Source organism: Anser cygnoides, chromosome 13 (assembly GCF_040182565.1).
Source record: "Anser cygnoides isolate HZ-2024a breed goose chromosome 13, Taihu_goose_T2T_genome, whole genome shotgun sequence".
Taxonomy (NCBI): domain Eukaryota; kingdom Metazoa; phylum Chordata; class Aves; order Anseriformes; family Anatidae; genus Anser; species Anser cygnoides.
In genome coordinates this window covers 3,991,235-4,012,100 of record NC_089885.1, presented here as the reverse complement: position 1 = coordinate 4,012,100, position 20,866 = coordinate 3,991,235, and the positions used below count along the sequence as shown (strand labels likewise).

At 44.6% G+C, this 20,866-nt stretch overlaps 1 protein-coding gene across 19 annotated transcripts in view; it reads left to right on the top strand.

Annotated features, from left to right (window-relative positions):
- DCX (doublecortin) overlaps positions 1 to 20,866 on the top strand; it is a 125,734-nt gene that overhangs the window by 64,074 nt on the left and 40,794 nt on the right. Inside the window, exon 3 of one of the 19 annotated variants that reach the window (XM_067005369.1) lies at positions 10,554 to 11,849. The exons of the other annotated variants lie outside the window; for them this stretch is intronic. Coding sequence (XP_066861470.1) covers positions 10,554 to 10,559 — 6 coding nt within the window. The 3' untranslated portion in view covers positions 10,560 to 11,849. Of the gene's footprint in view, positions 1 to 10,553; positions 11,850 to 20,866 lie in introns of those variants that run through there. 19 annotated transcript variants of the gene reach the window in all.

The window sequence follows — 20,866 nt, the reverse complement described above, 5'->3', positions numbered from 1 at the left end:
CTCGCTGCGGACACTGCTCCCTGGTCGTGAGGGATCAGTTCAAGCCACCACGTGAAAAACCCAGCCGGGCTAACTGATACTGGGAGAGCAGCTGTCTTTTATTTGGGTTCTCTGAACAGGAAAGAGTAATTGGTTTAGGAAAGTATCTTGTGGCATGTGTGTGTTGCTGTGAAAGAAGCATTGCTTCAAGCTATTGCTACCCTTGTGCTCCAGACGTAACCACTCAGGCCCTTCCCCAGTCCCTCGTGCTCATGATGTTGCTGACGGGTGACTGATGGGTGTACCCATTCTCCTCTGTAGGGCTGGTGCTGAAAGTTCACTAGGAAACTCACTTTCTGTACTAGATAAATCAACTGGAATGAAAGTTAAAATGAATCATGAAATACGCAACATAATGCAGTATGAATAAATGTAAATTTGCAAGAAAAGCTTTCACTTTGTTAATCTATTAATACAGAATAATGGGATAGTGTCATGGGGGGGAGAGAGTCGGTGGATATGTGGACTTCAAAAACTCATGAGGAAAAGCACCGTCGAGAACTTAAGGAATGTAAAGTACTGATGTGAAGGGAAAATACTATCACAGGTTGGAGACGTGTTTAGGAGAAACTAGGGCAAAAATACTTTTTTTTTTTTTTTTGTCAGTAAAATTAAGTATCAAGATACCAGTGTTTTTTGTCTTGAGTGATCTGGATCTGGATGTTGTTGGTGAAGAAGACAAAAGAATTACTGCAATAAAGCAAATTTGGAGAAAAGTGGGAGACTTACCAAGATGAACAGGCAGTATAATGGAAGATCGTAAGTGCAAAATAATGCACAGTTCTAGTAATTACTCTTATACTTGGCTTTTAAATTAAATATAATTATTCAGCGGAGAGGATTGGCCTTGATGAAACAGGCTAGTACCAATGTCTTAGCACAGATTCAGAACAAAATAACATGCTAGAACACACAGTATGCATTCAAATTTTAGAAAGGAACATTCTTTTAAATGCCCTTCCACTTTACCTCTCCACATTTGCAAGTGACCCTCAGAAGACGGAAGCAAATAAGGAGTTCCTCCAGTGATTGCTGCCCTGCAGCCCTCTGCAGCTCTCCCATCTTCACTACGAGGTGTGGGATAGCATATAAAGGTGTTTGGAAGCTCCTTTGTTAATGCGTTATGCTTGGACTGGGATTTGGGTGAAACATGAAGTAAGTTACAAGTGGTCAGAGTGTGTATCATGGAGTGCTCAGTGCTAAATCACCTGGGCTTACATGGCTCTTCATGGCTTCTACGTTGTGGTATGTACCTATGAATATGAAACTGGGAGTCTGCCTGTGCCTGGGGTATCAGAATGACATGGCACCCAATAAGGTAACTTCCTTTGGAGGTCCAAGGTGTCTGCTTATGTACAGAGGCTGAGAGAAGCTGTAGCTCTACTGATGGGGAGTATCATCTATACTATAATACTGTAGACAGAGGTGACATCGCCCCACTGTGTGATGAAACATTTGAAATGGTTTTACCAAAACTGTGTCATCCTGCTCTTTACATTTGGGGCACAGAAATGGAGTGCTTGTTAAAATCTTGCTCTTAATGAGTGCTTGTCCATTCTTCAGTCAAGTGTGTCATATAGACATTATCTCAGGATTTGTAGCATCTGTCAACCACTCCTTTGATATGCCTAATTTTCACACTTTGTCTTTATATCTCCAAAATAGTATCATTGGAGTGGAGAGAAATTATGCCCTTCATCCTGCTTTCCATACAGCCTGGTATTTACAGGAGTCTGTGAAGTATTTTAATAACGGAAGCAGAAGCAAAAAATGCAGTGCAGCTATTTCAACATTTCAATAATTTTAAAGCTATTTGGGGACATATGTATCAGGCTAAGAAGCAAAAATCTGTTTGAAAACTTAAACCTGAGTATCCTTCCATCGTGGAGCTCAGCTCCCCAGAAAGGCAGTAAGAGGACTAAACTTCTCTTCCTCAAATGTGCACATATCAGGAACCTTATCAACTGCTGGCAGACTGCAGGATTACATGTAAATTAAGTGTATCAAAGAGTTGAGCTAGATAGCCAACGTTAGGAGCTATGAATGTTATTCCTGCCTACTTGAAAGCCCTTCATTATGGATTAGAAACAAGAACTTACATCGCTTAATACCGTCTAAAAATTGAGGCATATTTTTGCTTCTAGTGAATTTTAATATTTGAGAGAAAATGGGATGGGGATTTTCCTTCATTTTAGACAACCCTAGTCAGAGGGTTGCAAAACGTTCATGTGTCACACTCAAAATGAAAGCCATAAGGCTGCCTGAATTTTGTGTAAGAGTCTTGATAGAGGCTGTTGGTGAGTGTTATTTTTAGTTCTCTAAAGCAACAGAGATATTTGCATTCTTGGCATTTCTCGCAGTTTTAAAATGGAACAGTTTCTGAAACGTCCACTTTTCCTTGAATTTTTATCCACCTCATGAGCTTCTTCATAAAGTTTTTGCACCACTGTTGGCAGCAGGTAGTGATTTAGTGCCAAACAGTGCAGAATTGCTCCATTTTACACTGTTTCTTCAAAATGCTTTCTCTTCCAGAAAGCAGACTCTGGAAACAATCCCATCTGATCCTGATACTCATTGTTTGGGTTGTTTCCAGCTGTATGTGTGAAGTGTTCAGCTTAGTGTAAAATAGGCAGTAAACAAGGAAAAATAAAGTTAAGCCCAAAAGTGGATACACTGAGCTCTAATGTACAGATCTCCTAATATTTAATACTGGTGAAAACCAACCTGTATGTGTGGTTTTTTTCTAAGCATAACTCACCAAAGACTTACTTTCAAAAGCAGGAGGTAGATGATGCTACAGGAAATATTTTATATGATGGAAGAGAGGCAGTGTGCTTCAGGTACTCAAGCAGTAGAAGTGGGTCTCAGGGCTCCTGGCAACGCTCCCGCATTGCTCCTGTTTCAGCTGCAGCGTGTGATCCAGGTTTAGGCAATTAATGTGGCATTTTCAGGTAGGTGTGATTTGCCTCATTTAAACTCATGGGGAGGCTGAAGTGAGGTTGTTAATTTGTGTTTAATGTTCAAATTTAAAAAAAATTTTCATGTCCTAGATGTTTTTTGGTTTAAAAAAAAAAAAAAAGGCTCGTAAGACCTAAATGATACTACAGATTGCTTGGGGGATGATATAGGCCAGGTATCTCAACCTCCTTTTTTTTTCTTTTTTAATCAAGGACTGCCCAGATTCTGTAAGAATATCCACTACCTACTTCTAGCAGTTTTCTAAGAGCTAACATTTCTACAGCAATCAGTAAAGCATTGTCGACAATTTGAGTGTTCATTTATCAACCCATTTTTTTCTCCCATTTTATTAATTCCCTGCTTGCGTGCATGGAGATTTGCCTGTTTGCTTTGCTTTCCTTGCCATATTGTTCCAGTTATCAGACAATCTTTTTTCACTTCCACTTGCCTTATATGCAGGTTTGACTTACAACTGGGACAATAGTGCCGTTTTGGCAGAGGTACTGTAGACCACCTTGTGCTGGTTTTTGGAGCACCAGCTAAGACTGATGAAGAATACTAAGTCTCAATAGCATCATAACAGACTCGATCTCTCATCTTTTCATTGTGTCCTGATATCGGGTATGGGATACCTGAGTTCAGTACTCCAAGGGTCTGGCTTCTAACACAAAACAAGTGTCCGGGTTCTGCCCCCTCAGCGGGTGAGTCCCATTGACGGTGATCTCCTTTTTTTATCTGGTGCTGTATTTAGGCCAGGAGACAAAGCAGAGATTGATTCAGTCCCAACCTTTATCCCCTTCACATGTGCTTCCTTTCCATAAGTCATGCTCTCACTTCTTTTTTGTCGTCTGGCAGCTGCAAGGGCTGGTTGCTTGGTGACGCTCTCAGCAGCACAAAGAGCTCTCAGCTGGGAGGCCAGGTCTGCTGGCCACAAACAGCTGGGATAATTTTATTTGTCTTTCTCTTGTTCCTGTTAATCGCAGGGAGCTGAATCAAAGTCAACTTGTAATAGAAATGGGAGAACCATCAAATGCTATTTATGGCTTCTTTAACATCCACCTTTTCTCCCTGAGTCAGAGAAGTGGCAGTGTGTGCCAGAAATGGCCTGTTATTGCACAAATGGAGGAGTAAAACTGAAAGGCATGATTTCCAGTTCTGCTTCAAATGGGATTTTACCAGACCCCATACAAAAGCAAGATGTCAGACTGGGTTTTGGATTTATGAATCGTTGTTCCTTAATTTGATGTGTGACTGGCTGTTCATTCTTTATAATAATCGTATGCTGTGTGGGTCACATCTATGAAATAGCTGCTAATGACTTTCTTCTACCTCAGAAGGATACACCACTCAGACTTCATGCAAGGGAAAAACAATGAATAACTTCCAGAGTTGAGAGCGTTGTGATTTAATGATCTGGGCAAAGGCCTTGGTTTTATGAACTCTGGTTTCTTATTACTGCTCCTATGTAGGCTATGGCATCCTGAGTTAATAAGAAAAATGATTGTCTCTAAAGAGATTTTGAGGGGGTTGATTTCCACTTAGGCCCAAACTTGGTGTACCTGGCTGCAAGCAGGTACAGAGGGAGAGGTGACAGGGGACATGAGTGCTGCTCGGCTTGCACTTCGGGTCTCGGTTGGGTCTCGGCCGAGCATGCCAGCTTAGATGCATCAAAGCTCTTAAGCATGTGAAGAGCTTCCTGCAGGCTGGCTTGTGCAGAGGTGCTCTCAGGGTTTGAGAAGCTGTGTTCACCACTTCAAGGGGAAAGGCAAGGAAACTGGCCATGGCTGAAGCTGGTCTCTGCTGACTTCTGCTGTTATAGTTAAAAGTGACCACTGAACGTATTCCTAAATTACTGAATCTGTAAGCTCTGCTTTTGCAGGACTTTTTTCTTATTTCAGGTATAAATCATAATAAGATGATTCCAATCAGGTGTTAATTTTATGCTTTTGGGTAATTTAATTATGCAAATTGCTATACAATAGCTAAACAAGTAAACACACTGAATATTTACGTTTGGCTGATGAAACATACTGAAGTGGATAAACAAGAATATAATATATTACATATGCTAAAGGATCTGCTGTTAAACTCACAAGAGCAGAAAGCACTATACAGCCTCCTTTAAGGTAACTGTAGAGAGCGATAAGGTCGCCCCTGAGCCTCCTCTTCTCCAGGCTGAACAAGCCCAGCACCCTCAGCCGCTCCTCATCAGACTTGTTCTCCAGACCCCTCACCAGCTTGGTCGCCCTTCTCTGGACTCGCTCGAGCACGTCCATGTCCTTCCTGTAGCGAGGGGCCCAGAACTGAACACAGTACTCGAGGTGCGGCCTCACCAGAGCCGAGTACAGGGGGACAATCACTTCCCTAGACCTGCTGGCCACACTGCTTCTTATGCAGGCCAGGATGCTGTTGGCCTTCTTGGCCACCTGGGCACACCACTGGCTCATATTCAGCCGACTATCAACCAATACTCCCAGGTCCTTCTCGGCCAGGCAGCTTTCCAGCCACTCATCTCCCAGCCTGTAGCTCTGCTTGGGGTTGTTGCGCCCCAGGTGCAGGACCCGGCACTTGGCCTTGTTGAACTTCATACAGTTGACCTCAGCCCATCGCTCCAGCCTATCCAGATCCTCCTGCAGAGCCTTCCTGCCCTCGAGCAGATCGACACACGCACTTAGCTTGGTGTCATCTGCAAACTTACTGAGGGTGCACTGGACGCCCTCATCCAGATCATCGATAAAGATATTAAAGAGGACCGGCCCCAGTACCGAGCCCTGGGGGACACCACTAGTGACCGGCCTCCAACCAGATTTGACTCCATTCACCACAACTCTCTGGGCCCGGCTATCCAGCCAGTTTCTAACCCAGCGAAGCGTACGCCAGTCCAAGCCCCGAGCAGCCAGTTTCTTGAGGAGAATGTTGTGGGGAACGGTGTCAAAAGCCTTACTGAGGTCAAGGTAAACCACATCCACAGCCTTTCCCTCATCCACCAAGCGCGTCACTTGGTCATAGAAGGAGATCAGGTTCGTCAAGCAGGACCTGCCTTTCATAAACCCATGCTGACTGGGCCTGATCGCCTGCTTGCCCTGCAAGTGCCGCGTGATGACCCTCAAGATAATCTGCTCCATGAGCTTTCCTGGCACTGAGGTCAAACTGACAGGCCTATAGTTCCCCGGGGCTGCCCTGCAGCCCTTCTTATAGATGGGCGTCACATTGGCTAGCCGCCAGTCAACTGGGACCTCCCCCGATAGCCAGGACTGCCGATAAATGATGGAAAGCGGCTCGGCCAGCTCCTCCGCCAGTCCTTTCAGTACCCTCGGGTGCATCCCATCCGGCCCCATCGACTTGCGCACATCCAAGCTTCGTAGCAGGTCGCCAACCATTTCCTCATGGATAGCGAAGGCCACGTCCTGCTCCCCATCCCCTTCCACCAGCTCAAGGCACTGGGTATCCAGAGAACAACCGGTATTGCTGCTAAAGACTGAGGCAAAGGCGGCATTAAGCACCTCAGCCTTTTCCTCATCCTTAGTAACTAGGTTTCCCCTTGCATCCAGTAAAGGATGGAGATTCTCCTTAGTCCTCCGTTTCGCGTTGATATATTTGTAAAAGGATTTTTTGTTGTCTTTAACGGCAGTAGCCAGGTTGAGCTCCAGATGAGCTTTGGCCTTTCTAATTTTCTCCCTGCACAGCCTCGCTACATCCTTGTAGTCCTCCTCAGTGGCCCGCCCTTTTTTCCAAAGATTATAAACCCTCTTTTTTCTGCTAAGCACAAGCCGCAGCTCTCTGTTGAGCCAGGCCGGTCTTCTTCCACGCCGGCTCGTCTTTGGACACGTGGGGACGGACCGCTCCTGTGCCATCACGATTTCCTTCTTGAGGAGCGCCCAGCCTTCCTGGACTCCTCTGCCCTTCAGAACCGCCTCCCAAGGGACTCGGCCAACCAGCGTCCTGAGCAGCTCAAAGTCAGCCCTCCGGAAGTCCAATAGAGCAGTTTTACTGGTCCCCTTCCTGGCCTCGCCAAGAATAGAGAACTCTACCATTTCGTGGTCACTCTGCCCAAGACAGTTTCCGACCACCACATCTCCCACCAGTCCTTCCCTGTTTGTGAAGAGAAGGTCTAGCGGGGCACCACCCCTGGTAGGTTCGCTGACCAGCTGCGTCAGGAAGCTATCTCCCACGCTCTCCAGAAACCTCCTAGACTGCTTTCTCTGTGCCGTGTTGTGCTTCCAGGATATGTCCGGGAAGTTGAAGTCCCCCACGAGGACAAGCGCCGACGATTTTGCAACTTCTGTCAGTTGCCTATAAAACTCCTCATCCGTCTCCTCATCCTGGTTCGGCGGCCTATAACAGACCCCGACCAGGAAGTTAGCCTTGCCGGCCTTCCCGCGGATCCTAACCCACAGGGATTCAACCTTATCATTCCCAGCCTGGAGTTCCACAACATCAACATCAAAAGATTCTCTAATGTAGAGAGCCACGCCACCACCCCCTCTGTGCTGCCTGTCCCTCCTGAAGAGCCGATAGCCAGGCATTGCAGCACTCCAGTCGTGGGAGCGGTCCCACCACGTCTCCGTGATGGCAACCAAGTCGTAGCCTGCCTGCTGCACGATGGCTTCCAGCTCCTCCTGTTTGTTACCCATGCTGCGTGCATTAGTGTAGATGCACTTCAGCTGGGCCATCGCCTTCTTCCCCGGCCTAGCCATTGTTTCCCCCGGCACAGCTCCAACAAGCCTTGTTTGAGCCCCGTCCCCCTTCTTACCAAGTTTAAAGCGCTCTCTATGAGTCCCGCCAGCTCCTGGCCTAGGATCCGTTTTCCCCTTGGAGATAGGGACCCGTCTGGGGCCATCAGGCCGGGTGCCGAGTAAAGCTCCCCATGGTGAAAAAACCCAAAATTTTTGTGCTGGCACCAGCCTCTGAGCCACCTATTAACCACGCGAGCTTTCCATGTCCTCTCCGTGCCTCTCCCTTCCCCCGTAGGGATGGACGAAAACACCACCTGCACTCCCGCTCCCTCCACCAATCGTCCCAGCCCCCTATAGTCCTGTTTGATAGCCTTGAGGCTTCTCTTTTCAACATCGTCACTGCCAGCCTGGACTATCAAAAGCGGGTAATAGTCAGAGGTTCATGCTTTTTCTTCCCTGATGAAAAGCCCTGAGGTTCAAAGAAATAAAACTATCTTCTGAGAGTATGGGCTGCTCTGTTGCTAGGGCTAAGTGAAGGAAGATTGAGGAATGGGAACCGAAGTGGCAATGCACCTGCTTACCACTGCTAAATTTAGCATGCAGAATTGTCGAGGGAAAAGACTAAGTTTGTGGTGCAGTCTTCTGATCCGATCGTGGAAAGGAGGGCTCTGAATTTCAGTTCTTCATCTCCGTGAGTTGTAATAGTAGGTGTTACAGCAGACACTCTGGGTTGCTTTGGTCCATTTTTTTTCTTAGGTCTACATGCCTGCACAGCTTTACCTTTCATGGTCTTACTACATAAACCATTCAGTGAAGAGCAACTCAGATGGTATTTTTTTTTGTTAAAAAAGCATGTGTTTGGGCTATAGTCTCTCTCTCTCTTTTTTTTTTTTTTTCCTTCCCATTTGAAATTACCTCATCTCTTTAATCCAGGTACTTGTGCCATAGTTTTCATCCCTGAGCTGCTGCTTCACAGATTTTTTTTTTTAATGTGTAGTAATTCCTTGTCTTTCATCAGTTCCAAATCTAACAGTTTTTCTTGTCTCCTACCTTCTCATTTCCTACTACAGATGTAAATGTATGGAGACATCAGGACAATCCTATAGCTCATTCTTTAGTGTTTAGAGTGATCACTGGAGGGATCAGGGATTTTGCCTCCCCACGCAGCACCATGCAAAAAGACAGAAGTGTATTATTTGTGAAGGAGCAGCTTTCCCCCTCCTCTGAAACATCAGCAATTAGCCCCCGCAGAGGCTGTGCATCAGCCTGTGTACACCAATGAACTGATCCTCTGTGTCAAATCCTTATGTAAATGCAGCAGCCTAATCCTCTTGCCCTAATAGGAATTTCACACCTTAATCCCCACTATGAACAGGGGCAAAGGCATTCCTACTAGGCAGTTTGATGCATCCTATTTTGAGAAAAATCACTGTATATGGGTTTGTGGGAATAGGGGAAGTGTAGTCCCCCGTTTGTGTGGAAGACTGAAGCATGTCATTCTAATAGAAGCGAGGGGATTATGTTCCTAAATTGTCAGTGGATTTCAGGGGATTTGCTACACCAAATGACACCATTAGCCTCCCAAGCCCTTCATTTTGCCCCTGGCCCTGACTGACTCTTCTTGGTTTAGCTGGAAATGCTCCCTGGGTGATAGAGTTGACTCTACAGGAGTGGGAGGAAAAGAATTCTCTCCTGACCCCTGCAGCCATCCAGGTTATGCCTCGCAGCTTGGCACTGCTCGTTGTGTGCTGGGCTTGCACTGCTCGAGTTGAAAGAAGTGTCAATCAGTGCATGCGGTGTCATTCTGAATAAACCCCTGGTTTATGTTGTTATGTAACCTCAGAGAAGTCAGAAGTCTGAATTGTAGCAGTAGCACACAGGGAGCCTAGGCAGTGCCTTGAACTCAGCTTTGTCTAGCTAGATGAGTATTAATCTCTCAGGTATGGATACTTCTTTCTTAACCAGCTGCAGGGCCTCATCCAAAGCTCGCTGAAGTTTCCAGAAGAATTTCACAGGCCCTGAAGACCACTTCAGCATGATGGTCCAATGTATTCAGGGCATTCTGTGACAGATGGGGTGACCAGCCCTGTTCCTGAATTGCCACCTCGGAAAAGAAGGGTGCAACAGCATTCTTCATGCCACAGCTGAGAAGTAATTGCTTTACACAGAGAGCATCAGACTCACACAGACCACGTTTGTACCTCTTATGCTCCTGGTTACAAAGATAATGATGGGTGCAAATCAGGCAACTGGATGTGCTGTTATTCGGCATCGGTCCCCCAGCCTCTTTGCTAGATGCCTCTGCTGCACCTACAGACAGGGTGGGTCTTGATCAGCTGTGGATCAACCACTAACACGGAACACAATGTGTGCACAGCTTTACAAGCAACTGTGGTTTGCTGGCCATTTGGAAGAAATGTGTGTACATGCATCCTGGTATTTCCACTGCCAAAGTTTTTCCAAACCAGCCTTTTGTTTTAGTTTATTTCTCGCTGCAGAAGCTTTTCATTCCTTGTCCCATTCTCTTGTTGCAGTTCCAGTCTCTCTTGGCTGCTCTTTGTTTGCCCTGCTGTTACTAGACACTGCAGTTTGGACTTGCCTCTCACTGGTGCACGAACGAAGCTCTTCAACAGTCAGGCCTTTATATCTGTTCTTTGCAGAGTTCATTCTACTAGTGCCACCCTTTGAGCATTTGCATCCAAAATGCCAGTGCACTGAGTCAAATCTACCACTGCACAAGAGAGCCTGAATGAACTAAGCTTTGATTTTTCCCAGGCCAGCTGGCTGTGGAAAGTTTTGTTCTTTGCAACTCTAAAAACTTGTGTTGTTTTAAATCAAATTTGACTGTAGCTCACTTAAGCATTTGTGGCTTTTCCTTAGGAATGATATCACTGTCCCAGCTAGATCCTGTGGAGCAAGGACTGGAAAATCCACTTTATGACAAACTATAATTTAAGAGTCAGCAATGTCTCATATAGCAAGAAATGCAGTTTTGGAGGTAACTGTTAGCCAGTTATTTAAATGCTTCTGTCATTTAGAATAAACCCATCTGTAACAACAAAGGTCATAGTATCCTCAAGAGCTAAATTTTTTTCTCTCTCATCCCTGCATGTAGCTAAAGTGACCTGTGTGCATTCAGCCCCATGGAAGGGCCATTCCTTAATGCAGGTGTCCCTGTCCTGGCTGGGTTCACTCTGTGACACTGAGGAACCCCTGAGAAATCTAGAGGAAGCTGTGACAGTTATTAAGTGTCTGTGTGGATCTCCTGCAAATGCAGACTTTTCTGGGCTTTTCTAATGTTTTTGGTAATTGCATATCATTTTTGCAGCCTGACTAAAGCAATTTTGATACTTCCTGTTTTGACGCCCTGTGCCAGCATTTTTTTGTACTAAAGAGTACCAAAGGTGCCTAAACTGATTGTGTTTGTCTTTACCACATATCTCAGCCAAAGAGCTTAAAAGAATTTATTATGAAAGTTATAAGGAAGGACAAAGTATCTCATTGCAAGTCAAGCCAGAAATGACAAAATCCAGAAATTTCTTCCAGCCTCACTGAATCATATCTTGAACGGTGCTTCAGTACCTACGTCCAGCCTGCATCTTAAACTAGTACAAGGAAGAACTGAAAAGGGAGGAGAAATGTTCACTCTCTCCAGGCCTTTCCAGTTCTAATTCCTCACAGAGCACTTCACTGATATTGTCCTGTGTTGCTTTGTGCTATTTATCTCAGCTATTTCTACTTGTTCTCACATAAAAATAGTATCTCTTGTTGATTGCGAAAAAGTATATGACTACAGTGCCCTCCCAACATTGTACCAGATTTAAAATGGTAGCTGCAAGATAGAAACCATCCTATAGAGCCTGTAAGCTTAGGGAGAAGAGAGCCTGTGAAGACTGGGAGCATCCCTGTTGCTGCAGGTGTGACAGCCACACCGTTCACAAGCTCAGGGTTTAAACTCAGCCACAGGCTAGGCTTTTTTAACAAACTCACTTAACAAATGGCTAGTTTGTACAGCCAGGCTAAGGCTTCCTACCTTGCCTGTAAAATGAAGAGTTACACCAGCTGCAAGTACAAGGGGCTGGTGAACCAGGTTCCCAGCGCGTGCCCATTAACTTCGCTCAACACAAGGCACTCCCAGGCACCATCGTCACAGGGGGGTCAGCTGCGGCGTGTGCATTGCCAGCAGCTCCCAAGGGCATCACTCCTGAGGCAGATGCCATGCTGCTGGGATCCCAGGGGCAGCAGAGGTTCAAATAGCCACTGCCACACCATTTTGTAGGGCCCGGAGTGCACCTCTTCTTAAGGTGCCTGCCAGATGGTACAGAGGGGTCTTTGCCTTTCCCTTTCTGCTCTGTCTCATCTGCAGAGCTGCTAACTGCAGATATGGGAGGGGGCTCGATTTCCCTGGTCCTTGCACATCAGTGAAGTTGATGTCAGGTCACACTGGGCTCTGACTGGTGTCCTTTGGGCATCACGCCTCAATATTTGAACACCTCCCTGACACAGTTAGCTATTTGTGTGCTGCTATCGGGTCTAGTCTCAATGTGAGACACGGGAGGCTCTATCCTCAGCTACCTCTATTTGCAAAGGCAAGGTGTAATACTCTAGGTTTTTATCCCCTCCACTCCTTTTAGCTGGATATTTGGGAGGAAGATGCTGAATTCTCAGTGGAGAGCTGTAAAAGAATTACTTGTGGCTAGCACCCGTGTAATTCTCCCTGAGCTGGCACAGTGGTAGAGATGCTATTTCAGACACCACTTGAAGTAAACATATTCCCAAAGCACAATGTGTGTGGGTCTTGAACTTGCAGAAATCCATTAATGGGGCTGGCATGGGAGTTGCCTGGCTGTCACATGCTGGGTTGTGTTTGCAAGAATCCTGTTGGAAAAATAGATCCTTCTTGACAATAGAGCATCCTCAAAGCACCATTTTAAGATGTTGTAAATGGGAAGGTCTGAGGTGCTATTTGCAGAGCAAGAACTGATATAAGCCTGGAAAGCTCTATTAAAAGCAGCGCAGATTTATTGATTTATACTAGCTGATAATCTGTTCCTAAAGCTGCTTTTTAAACCAAAGTAATGTATTTATTATTGCTTGTCCTCATCCTTCCTCACACTGTTATTTCTGTCACTTGCTTAAGTGCTGACAATTTAAAAAGGCATTAGGAAGGGGAGTGTTTGGTGGATTTTGAACATGATACCATTAAAAGGAACATTGTTCTACCAGTCTCCGCAATTACCCGATTTCCTCTTCAGGGCAAATCTGTCATTTTATCCACATAGGCACCAGATTACCACCTTGTGAAACGGTATTACTATTTTCTCCAAGACCAATTACAGCCAGCATCCGAGGCTGCCCCGGGCAGCAGGTTAGGTGTTTGTCTACCTCATTTCTGCAGAGGAAAAATAAATATGCAGAGGGAAAATCTTTCCTGACTATTCTGACCTGAAGAGGTCAGAATAGTTTTTAAGTAACTGCATCCTTGTAGCACACTTTTCCCAGCAGAATGCAGCTCCATGCAGCCAGCCTGCCTAGCGCCGACCATTCAGCATCTCTGCTGATACGTTACTCACACATCCTCCTCAGCAGCCTGCCAGAAGCAGCAGCAATGATGTAACTGAGCTCCGAGCAAATCCTTTGTTTAAGCAGTTGCTTCTGCTCAGTGGAAAAGCTGAGCCGCTTGGGCTGTGGCAAACAAGCTGTGTTTAACAGGAAAGAAAGGGCCTCCAAGAAATAACTTATCCTGTTTGCTGTAGAAGAAAAATTTTCCTCAGAGGTGCTTTCCTAATTATATTGCTTTTGTTCTGTTTGCACGTCTGGGATGGACTGTTAGCCATCCACGATCCTGCTGTTGAAAGCTTTCCTTAGCTCAGGATACAGCCCCTTTTCCTCTGCTCCATCAGCAGGAGGGTAAGAGAATTAGCTTTAAAGATTTGATTTTGGCTCAGTAATTTACAGGGCATTTACAGAGATGTAGTACGCAGAGCAGAGCAGGGAGGCAATGCTGAGGTGTCCATACCTCATCAGGGAATCTGGTATGCAGAACTGGACTTTATCAGTCCAACCGTCTGTCCATTTACATGGCAGAAGACAAAATAGATTTCTGAAGATGAAGAAATTCCAGATTTCCTCTATTCCTATGGAGGAAATTTATGAATCTTTACTTACTTAGGAGACATCTGCTCCATGCTGTTCTCCACTTGTCTGCTGGGCAGAGGCCATTAACAAGCACGTACCTCTAACACAGTAACAGGCGATAAGGATACTGAACCTGCTCAGAGGGGGATGAGGTAGGAATCTGATTCATGTGCTAAAAGGAAAATGGTTGACTAGAAGAGAAGAAGAAATGGTTGAGAAGAAGAGCGTCATGTCTTGAACTTCCAAACATGAGTATGGTTGTACCAAAACGCTTGATATGCTTACTTCAGAGTATCAGGTGCTACAAACTGAGGGCGTGGCCCCAACTGGATAATTTGTAAACATGACACATCTGTGATTTAGCATAAAGACTTTTATTTTCTACCTTCCTTTGTGGTTTGCACTTGCTTTGTATTGGTGTAAGTCACTGAATGAAGCTTGCGGCTAGTGTGATCTAAGGAGAGGTCTGGTGTGGGTTTGTTCTCCAGAGCTACAGAATCAGAAGTGAAAACAGGGCTCTTTTGCTATGGCGGCATCACTCAGGAGGCGGCCTTGGTTCACACAGGCTCTTGTCAAGGTGCTTCACCAGCTTGTACTCGTACAGCTGCCTGAGAGGTGGTGAGCAGCAGCTTCCACATGCAGCTGTGGAAGCTGGAAAGGAAGGACATGTGTTTGCACACCCCAATGGGCAGAGAAGTCAGTCTCACAGAAATAAAACACACATCAATCGGGTGAGCAAAGGGGGGCCCGAGGGGTATGTTGCTTCTTTCTTGCAAATGTAAATGCTTATGAGGCTTCTTGTATAATAGGTAGCTATGCACAAAAGCACAGCTGCTGCGGGTAAAGGGGTTTTAGAGAGCTACCATTAAAGGCCAGATCCCCTGCGGGCAGTACAAGTGTCCTAACCTGAAAAGTTTATCTTATTCTCTTGCATAGGTGTATCAGCAAGGTTCAAAAGTTTTAATTGTTTGGTTATAAGAGAGATCCAATCCTATTGTTATTTCAGCCTTACTGAATAGGTCACCAGCATTTGCTCGCTAGAGTTTGGTGTGAAGGGACTTAGAGTGCCCTGCCCTTGCTCTGCTGGGGTTTTCCTCATGAGGAGTAAGGAAAGTAAGCAGTACCTTTTTTCTTGGCACCTGTATCTGTGCTGCTCCAAGAATTATCACAGGGGGAATCATAAAATATACTGGATCTTGAAAGCTTTAACAAAAATATCACTAGGAGGTAAATGTCTGATGCCATATTTACCTAGTCCAGTGCATTTGGCCAGGTTTTCCCCCCTTTTTCTCCAGCTTTTATATAAATTGGTAGACTGAGGAGTAAGCTGAAACGGGATTTGGCCCTTGAACATCAGTAATCAAATTTAGCTATGTAAGACAATCAGTATTTGCCTTGTGTTGTTATAATGACTCCTCTTGCTTTCTATCCATCTTTTTTTTTTTTCACCTGGGGTAAGAAAGGATATGGATATTGAAGTATGCAAGTTACCAGTACATGAGAATTGGCCTTTTTTTGGTATTTGCACAGAGGAAAGAAAAGGTGTGTAGGGGGGTTGTAAGTGATATGCTGACTTAATGCAAATTAGTCTCGTTTATTTGCCTGAAGTAATGGAATAAAAATAAAGCAGTGGAATAGGAGCCAAGTCATTTTCTTGTAGACTGCAGGAGGGAAGTTTAGTGCATCTGGAAGGCAGCAGTGAAGAGGGAGAGTCTTTGTAATCGAACTGGCATATGGCAAAAGAAGTGCTGTGGCAAATCTGTGTCAAAATAAGGGTGTTGTCAAATTGGGCTCAAATTCAGTAATCACAGGTGCCAAGTGGATGAATTTAAGTTAAAAGTTAAGAATCGTTGTGATTACTGTGGTTACTCTGTATTCCTTGTTCAGATTGTCCCAGCAGGCGGAATAAAAGATTAAAAATTTTAATGTAAGGATGGTGACAGAGACTCTGTCTGACAGAGAGACTCCTGGTGACAAGAATCTGGAGTGGAAAGTTCACAAAATGTTGATGAAATGGAAAAGTACTTGCAGTTCAGTTCAGTATAGGACACTCGAGTTCTGCAGTCCTCAAGAAATGGATGATAATTAGCATCAATGGATTTATGCCTCAACAAAATAGGATTACTTTGGATAAACATACCTTTTGATTTGGGGGAAAAACAAGAGTACCTTCCAGAACAAGTAATTAGTCACGCATAACAGTATTTTAGGCACCTCATGGTTGGTTAGGTTATTCAAGGGAAAGCAAATTAAAAATCCAGGAAAAGCAAGTACATTTGGAGAATAGCATCAGAGATACTGGTGTTGGACATGGCAGGGAAAGCTGCATCCTCAGGAAGGACATTATCAATGCAGCTCAGATACATTACAAAATAAGGCTGTGTTATTGTCCTCATTTTGCAGATAGAAAATGCTCACGTGGATCCTCAGGTTGGCCAAGTGCCCTTCCCTCCCTGATCTCTCCTTGCCTCACACCCTCAGTCTGGCTTGTCGAGGTCACGCAGCAGGTATGACAGCTAGGAGGTGACTTCAGCATCCTCCCCTATCCACATCACTGATTCTTTCCCTCATCTTTCTCTCTTCCTCTGCTAATGTAGTGTTTTTCCCTACAGTACATGGAAGGCTTATTTCTACTTTTTCTTGCCAATTAAACTATACTCCCAGCTGCATTGTGCACAGCTCTTAGAGTATGTGCACTCCCTGCCTTTTCAAAATTGCCATTCCCGGACAAAGCATCTAGGCAAACTTCATTATCATGTAAGGACTTTGGGGAGAGGTCAATTAATCCTGATTCATCCCTGGAGAGCTGTGAGGTAGAAGCCTGTCTGAAGGTGTGAATAGCTGAAATAACTTGATTTTTTCACAGCCATGAAATGAACAAAGAGTTCCTTGTGGAAAAGAGGCATGTGTGGAAAATAATACAAGATGAAAGAAGAGGAGAGCTAATGCACTGGTGACCTGAGGCTGGGGTTACTACTTGCCCAAGTGTGGTGTGGCAGGAGAGCATTTTTTCTACGTCATCCATCTGTCACAAGTAACATAACGACTTGAAAGACCAGGAGAAAGAGAATGAGATGGCTGAAATGGAGTCAGCAATACTTTTTCATCATCCTTTGCAAATATCACAGCTTACTATTTATTCTATTTATTATACAAGAAGAGTGGAAGATGTTTTTCACGCTTTTTTTTTTTTTTTTTTTTTTTTGATATGATTAATGGCCTTGCCTGATAGTGGGGGTATTTGGAGGCAGGGAATACCCTGGCCTTCCTGGCAGTAGGAACAGTTGGATGTCTGCACTCCACCTGCCCCAGCTGGTGCTCTGAGGCACTGTTTGTTCACCCGTAAGGGGTGGGGACAGGGTATCTGCTCAGTGTTTTTATCCTTGCGTTTTCATGGTAGATCTCTGGAACATGATTTGTGTCTGTCTTCATTAGAGGTGTGTGGATAAGGATGTGCAGTGGATGGTGGGGAACAAGGTGCATTACTTTACCTTCAGTGAGATACTGAAATGCCTAATTTTAGCGAAATTCAGTCAGTTTAGGATCAGGGCTCTGCGAGCCAAAGAGCAAACTAGCTGGAGCCCATCCAGACAAGATGCTGGTCAGTAGCAGGATTGTGGAAGGGGTCTCGAGCCTGCTCTCAGTGCACACTTATCACCGTGGGATGGGCTTTGTGCCTTGCTTTGCCCAGGTGGTTCAGTGTCTGTGATACACAGTCCCAGGAGGCTCCCGTGGCCATCTGCTTCTGGAGAACTGGGTCTCAATACACTAATCCATCCTTCTGTAACCTGTGAATTTGGGCTTTGTTGTCTGGTGTTCTGCTTCGGGAACATCAGGAGTTTAAAAAAAAATAAAAAGAAGAAAGTGCAAGACTGTTGCTTGCTTCTGTGAGCAGCAGCATCATTGCACATGTTTTTTCCTTCTGCCTTCTCACCTTTGGAGTGCAAATTCAAGGTATTGGCTTGGATTTGCAAAACTGCAGATAGTTCCTAAGAAATCTCCTTTTACCTTGGGTGCTGGGGCACCAGGGAGGATCAACCAGGTGCCCTGAATGCTTCTTGGATCTAATACCTCAGTGATAACCATACACTGAGGGCCCTGACATTTAGAAGCTGCCTTGCCCAGTGGCCCAGTAATGCCTGAATAACTTCATGTTGAAGAAATGTCGATAGCTTTGTTCTCTCTCCTGTGTTTCCCTGGGCAGGGCTGGGTGACTGCAAAGATGGTAGCTCTTCCCCTTAGGTGGAAGCAGAGAGGAGTGTGCATTACATGTGGTTTTTAATTAGTTTGCGCAAGTCTGCTCTGAGGTGTGTAGGGAAGAGGATGCATTTTGTACAGCTAAAAATAAATACATCTGAAATGTGTATGTTAGATTTCTCTAAGGGAAAATAAGCTACAAGTTCATGACTTAAATTTGAGTGAAATGGGATAAATTGAATTTGATTAAAAAAACATAACCTCAAGTATACGGTTTTTAGTTATTTTGATACTTTCATGGAGCTTTTTTTCCCCTCAAATGCTTTAAATCTTAACATGAGTCTTTAAAACCATTGGTGATTTTTCTAGGCAGCGAAGCACGTCCTGACAGGAACCATTTGAGAGCACAGCAAATTTCTCAGCTGCTTTCACCTCTGGTCCTTGAAGATCTGATGGTAAAACTACCTTGTAGACAGTTTCTCTGTAATATTCTAAAATATTACATTTTCTTTCCAGATGTGAAATGATCTTTGTGCACATAAATAGGTGTACAAACACACATACACATGTACAGCCTTGCAGATATGCACTTGTGTGGACTTTCAGAGAGCCCTTTTAGCTTTAGCTTGGACTGTGGAACTGGACAGCTGAAACATCTGACTCCTCTATATATTTTTTGTGCAACTCTCAAAATTTAGGAGACTTCTTGGGTGTGTTAAATAATGTCTTGAAAATAATGTACTTCAAGGTTCACAGTTTTCTTTGCCTGGTGTCATTGTGTGGTTCACTGCTAGCGATAACATGGCCTGTCCCATTTCAGAAGTAGCAGCTCAGAAAAAGGCTGATGGCAAGCTTGGTTTATCTTGTATACATTTTTTCCCTACTATTTTACTGAATAATAATCTATATTTCTATGAATAAAACTTCCTGCAATCAGGAGGACTGTGGCTGCAAGCAGAAGTCGCATGGCCTGGCTTACATGGGTAGAGTGCAGGGCTTGGCCCTAGATGTTGCCTTTAAGAAAGATGAATGATGTAAGGCTGTAGGAATGGCTGGAGTGAAGTTGGGCAGACATGGGATGGAGTTACTCATGTTACGTGTAGAATATGTGAGCTGAGAAACCCCTGAAGAGAGAGCTGTTCAGCTCACTGCAAGCAGCACACAGAAAAAGGAGGAGTCTGGAAGGATCAGTCCCTCCTAGGGACAGGAGGAAATCGCACAAATCACAAACATGCATACATGCGATCATGGGCTATTAGGCACCATTGCAAAAGCAAAATGTTGGAGGAATTGGTACAAAAAGTGCAATAAAATATGTATTAACACAATGAAATATGTATTGGAATGAATGCTAAGTGGGATAAGCGTGGCTCTCGGCTGAAACAAATCTGGCAGGCTATAACTTTGGCTTATGGAGAAACCCCATTGCATGTTAGCCCGGTGCAGATGTTGGAGAGCTTCCACACTGTCTCACTGCACAAAGCACTCCTTCTATATGTTGAGACCATGCTTCAAAGGGGAATTTAGCACCCTTTGATTTCCCCTTCAAAAGGCAGTGAGCTGTCATGGCCTCCTGGGGAAGGACAAAGTGCTCACGCAGGCTTTAAGCCATAAGGGAGGTCGGCCTGGAAAGGAAGTGTTTTGGATGCATGCACACTGCGACGGTCTTGTCCATGGTGGCCTTTTCAGAAAGTAGAAGAGATTAAATGTTTTGTGTCACTCAGTCTCATTCCCACACGTTGAGAGAAGGCTATAGGAAGACCGCAGCATGCCCCAGAAGGAGCTGTTCTGCTTTTAAAAGTCCTGGGCCCAGTTCTACCCTGACTTACATCATCTTCAGTTTCACCAAAGACATTGAAGTTGCACAAGACATAACTGAGGCAATAGTTTTGGATCCTGCAAAACGCTGTGCGATTCTGGAAGTGCAATGAAACTCCAGTGCTAAGGCTCCTTATCACCAGCTCTTCAACTTGGTATGTTAGCATTTGCAAAGGTCTCTGGCACAAAGGGCCGTAGGCTCTGAATACGTCCCTACCAAACAGGATCCCTGTGGGAGTGAAACTCCAGGGCTCCTGTGGTCATGTTTCTCAGGAGCTGTTTACAGTTCAGGCCATAATCCTATTGTAACTATTACTATTCAGTCATATTCCTGCAGAGCATCAGGGAAGGTTCTCCAGACAGATTAGTCGCTAATGAATTTGTAATCTGGCTTTGATCACTCATTCCTTTTGAATGCTGGTAGGTGGAGTTTACATGCCAAGATTTTCTGAATAATGAAGATGCTGCCTCTTAGGATCCTTTAGAATTAATGTTTCAAATTTGGATCTAATATGTATGCTGGGCTCCTAGAGCTGTTTTTCTCTTAACTTACAGCTGAGAAGACACTTTGGCAAACTGTACAGATCTGCAGGCTTCCACATGCACCTACTGATATAAAAAGCAAGATTCCCTCTGCTTTTGGGGAAAATTGAAGCAAACAGGCAGAAGTACTTGCAAGGCAGACAGGCTGTTGTTATCTGAGGAGTTTGAGCAAATGGCTCTTGAAAGTGACTGACAAAGGTTCAATCTCTAATCCTTCTCCATGTAGGTTTACAGCACTGAAACCTTTTGCAATGACAGCAGCATCTGACGTTGAATGCCCAGCAAATAATTACAGTCACCTTTGACACAGCAAAGTATAAATCTCATTTCTGCTGAGGCATAAACATCAGAATACTGTCTGTACTATAGCTAAAGGCTGTGTAAATTGTAATTAAAAGCATTTCATATAAATTAATCTTCATTAGGAACATAATTATGTCCACACACAAATTGCTTCAGTGTAGTTGTCACAGTTGTAAATAACTAGTCGTATTAAC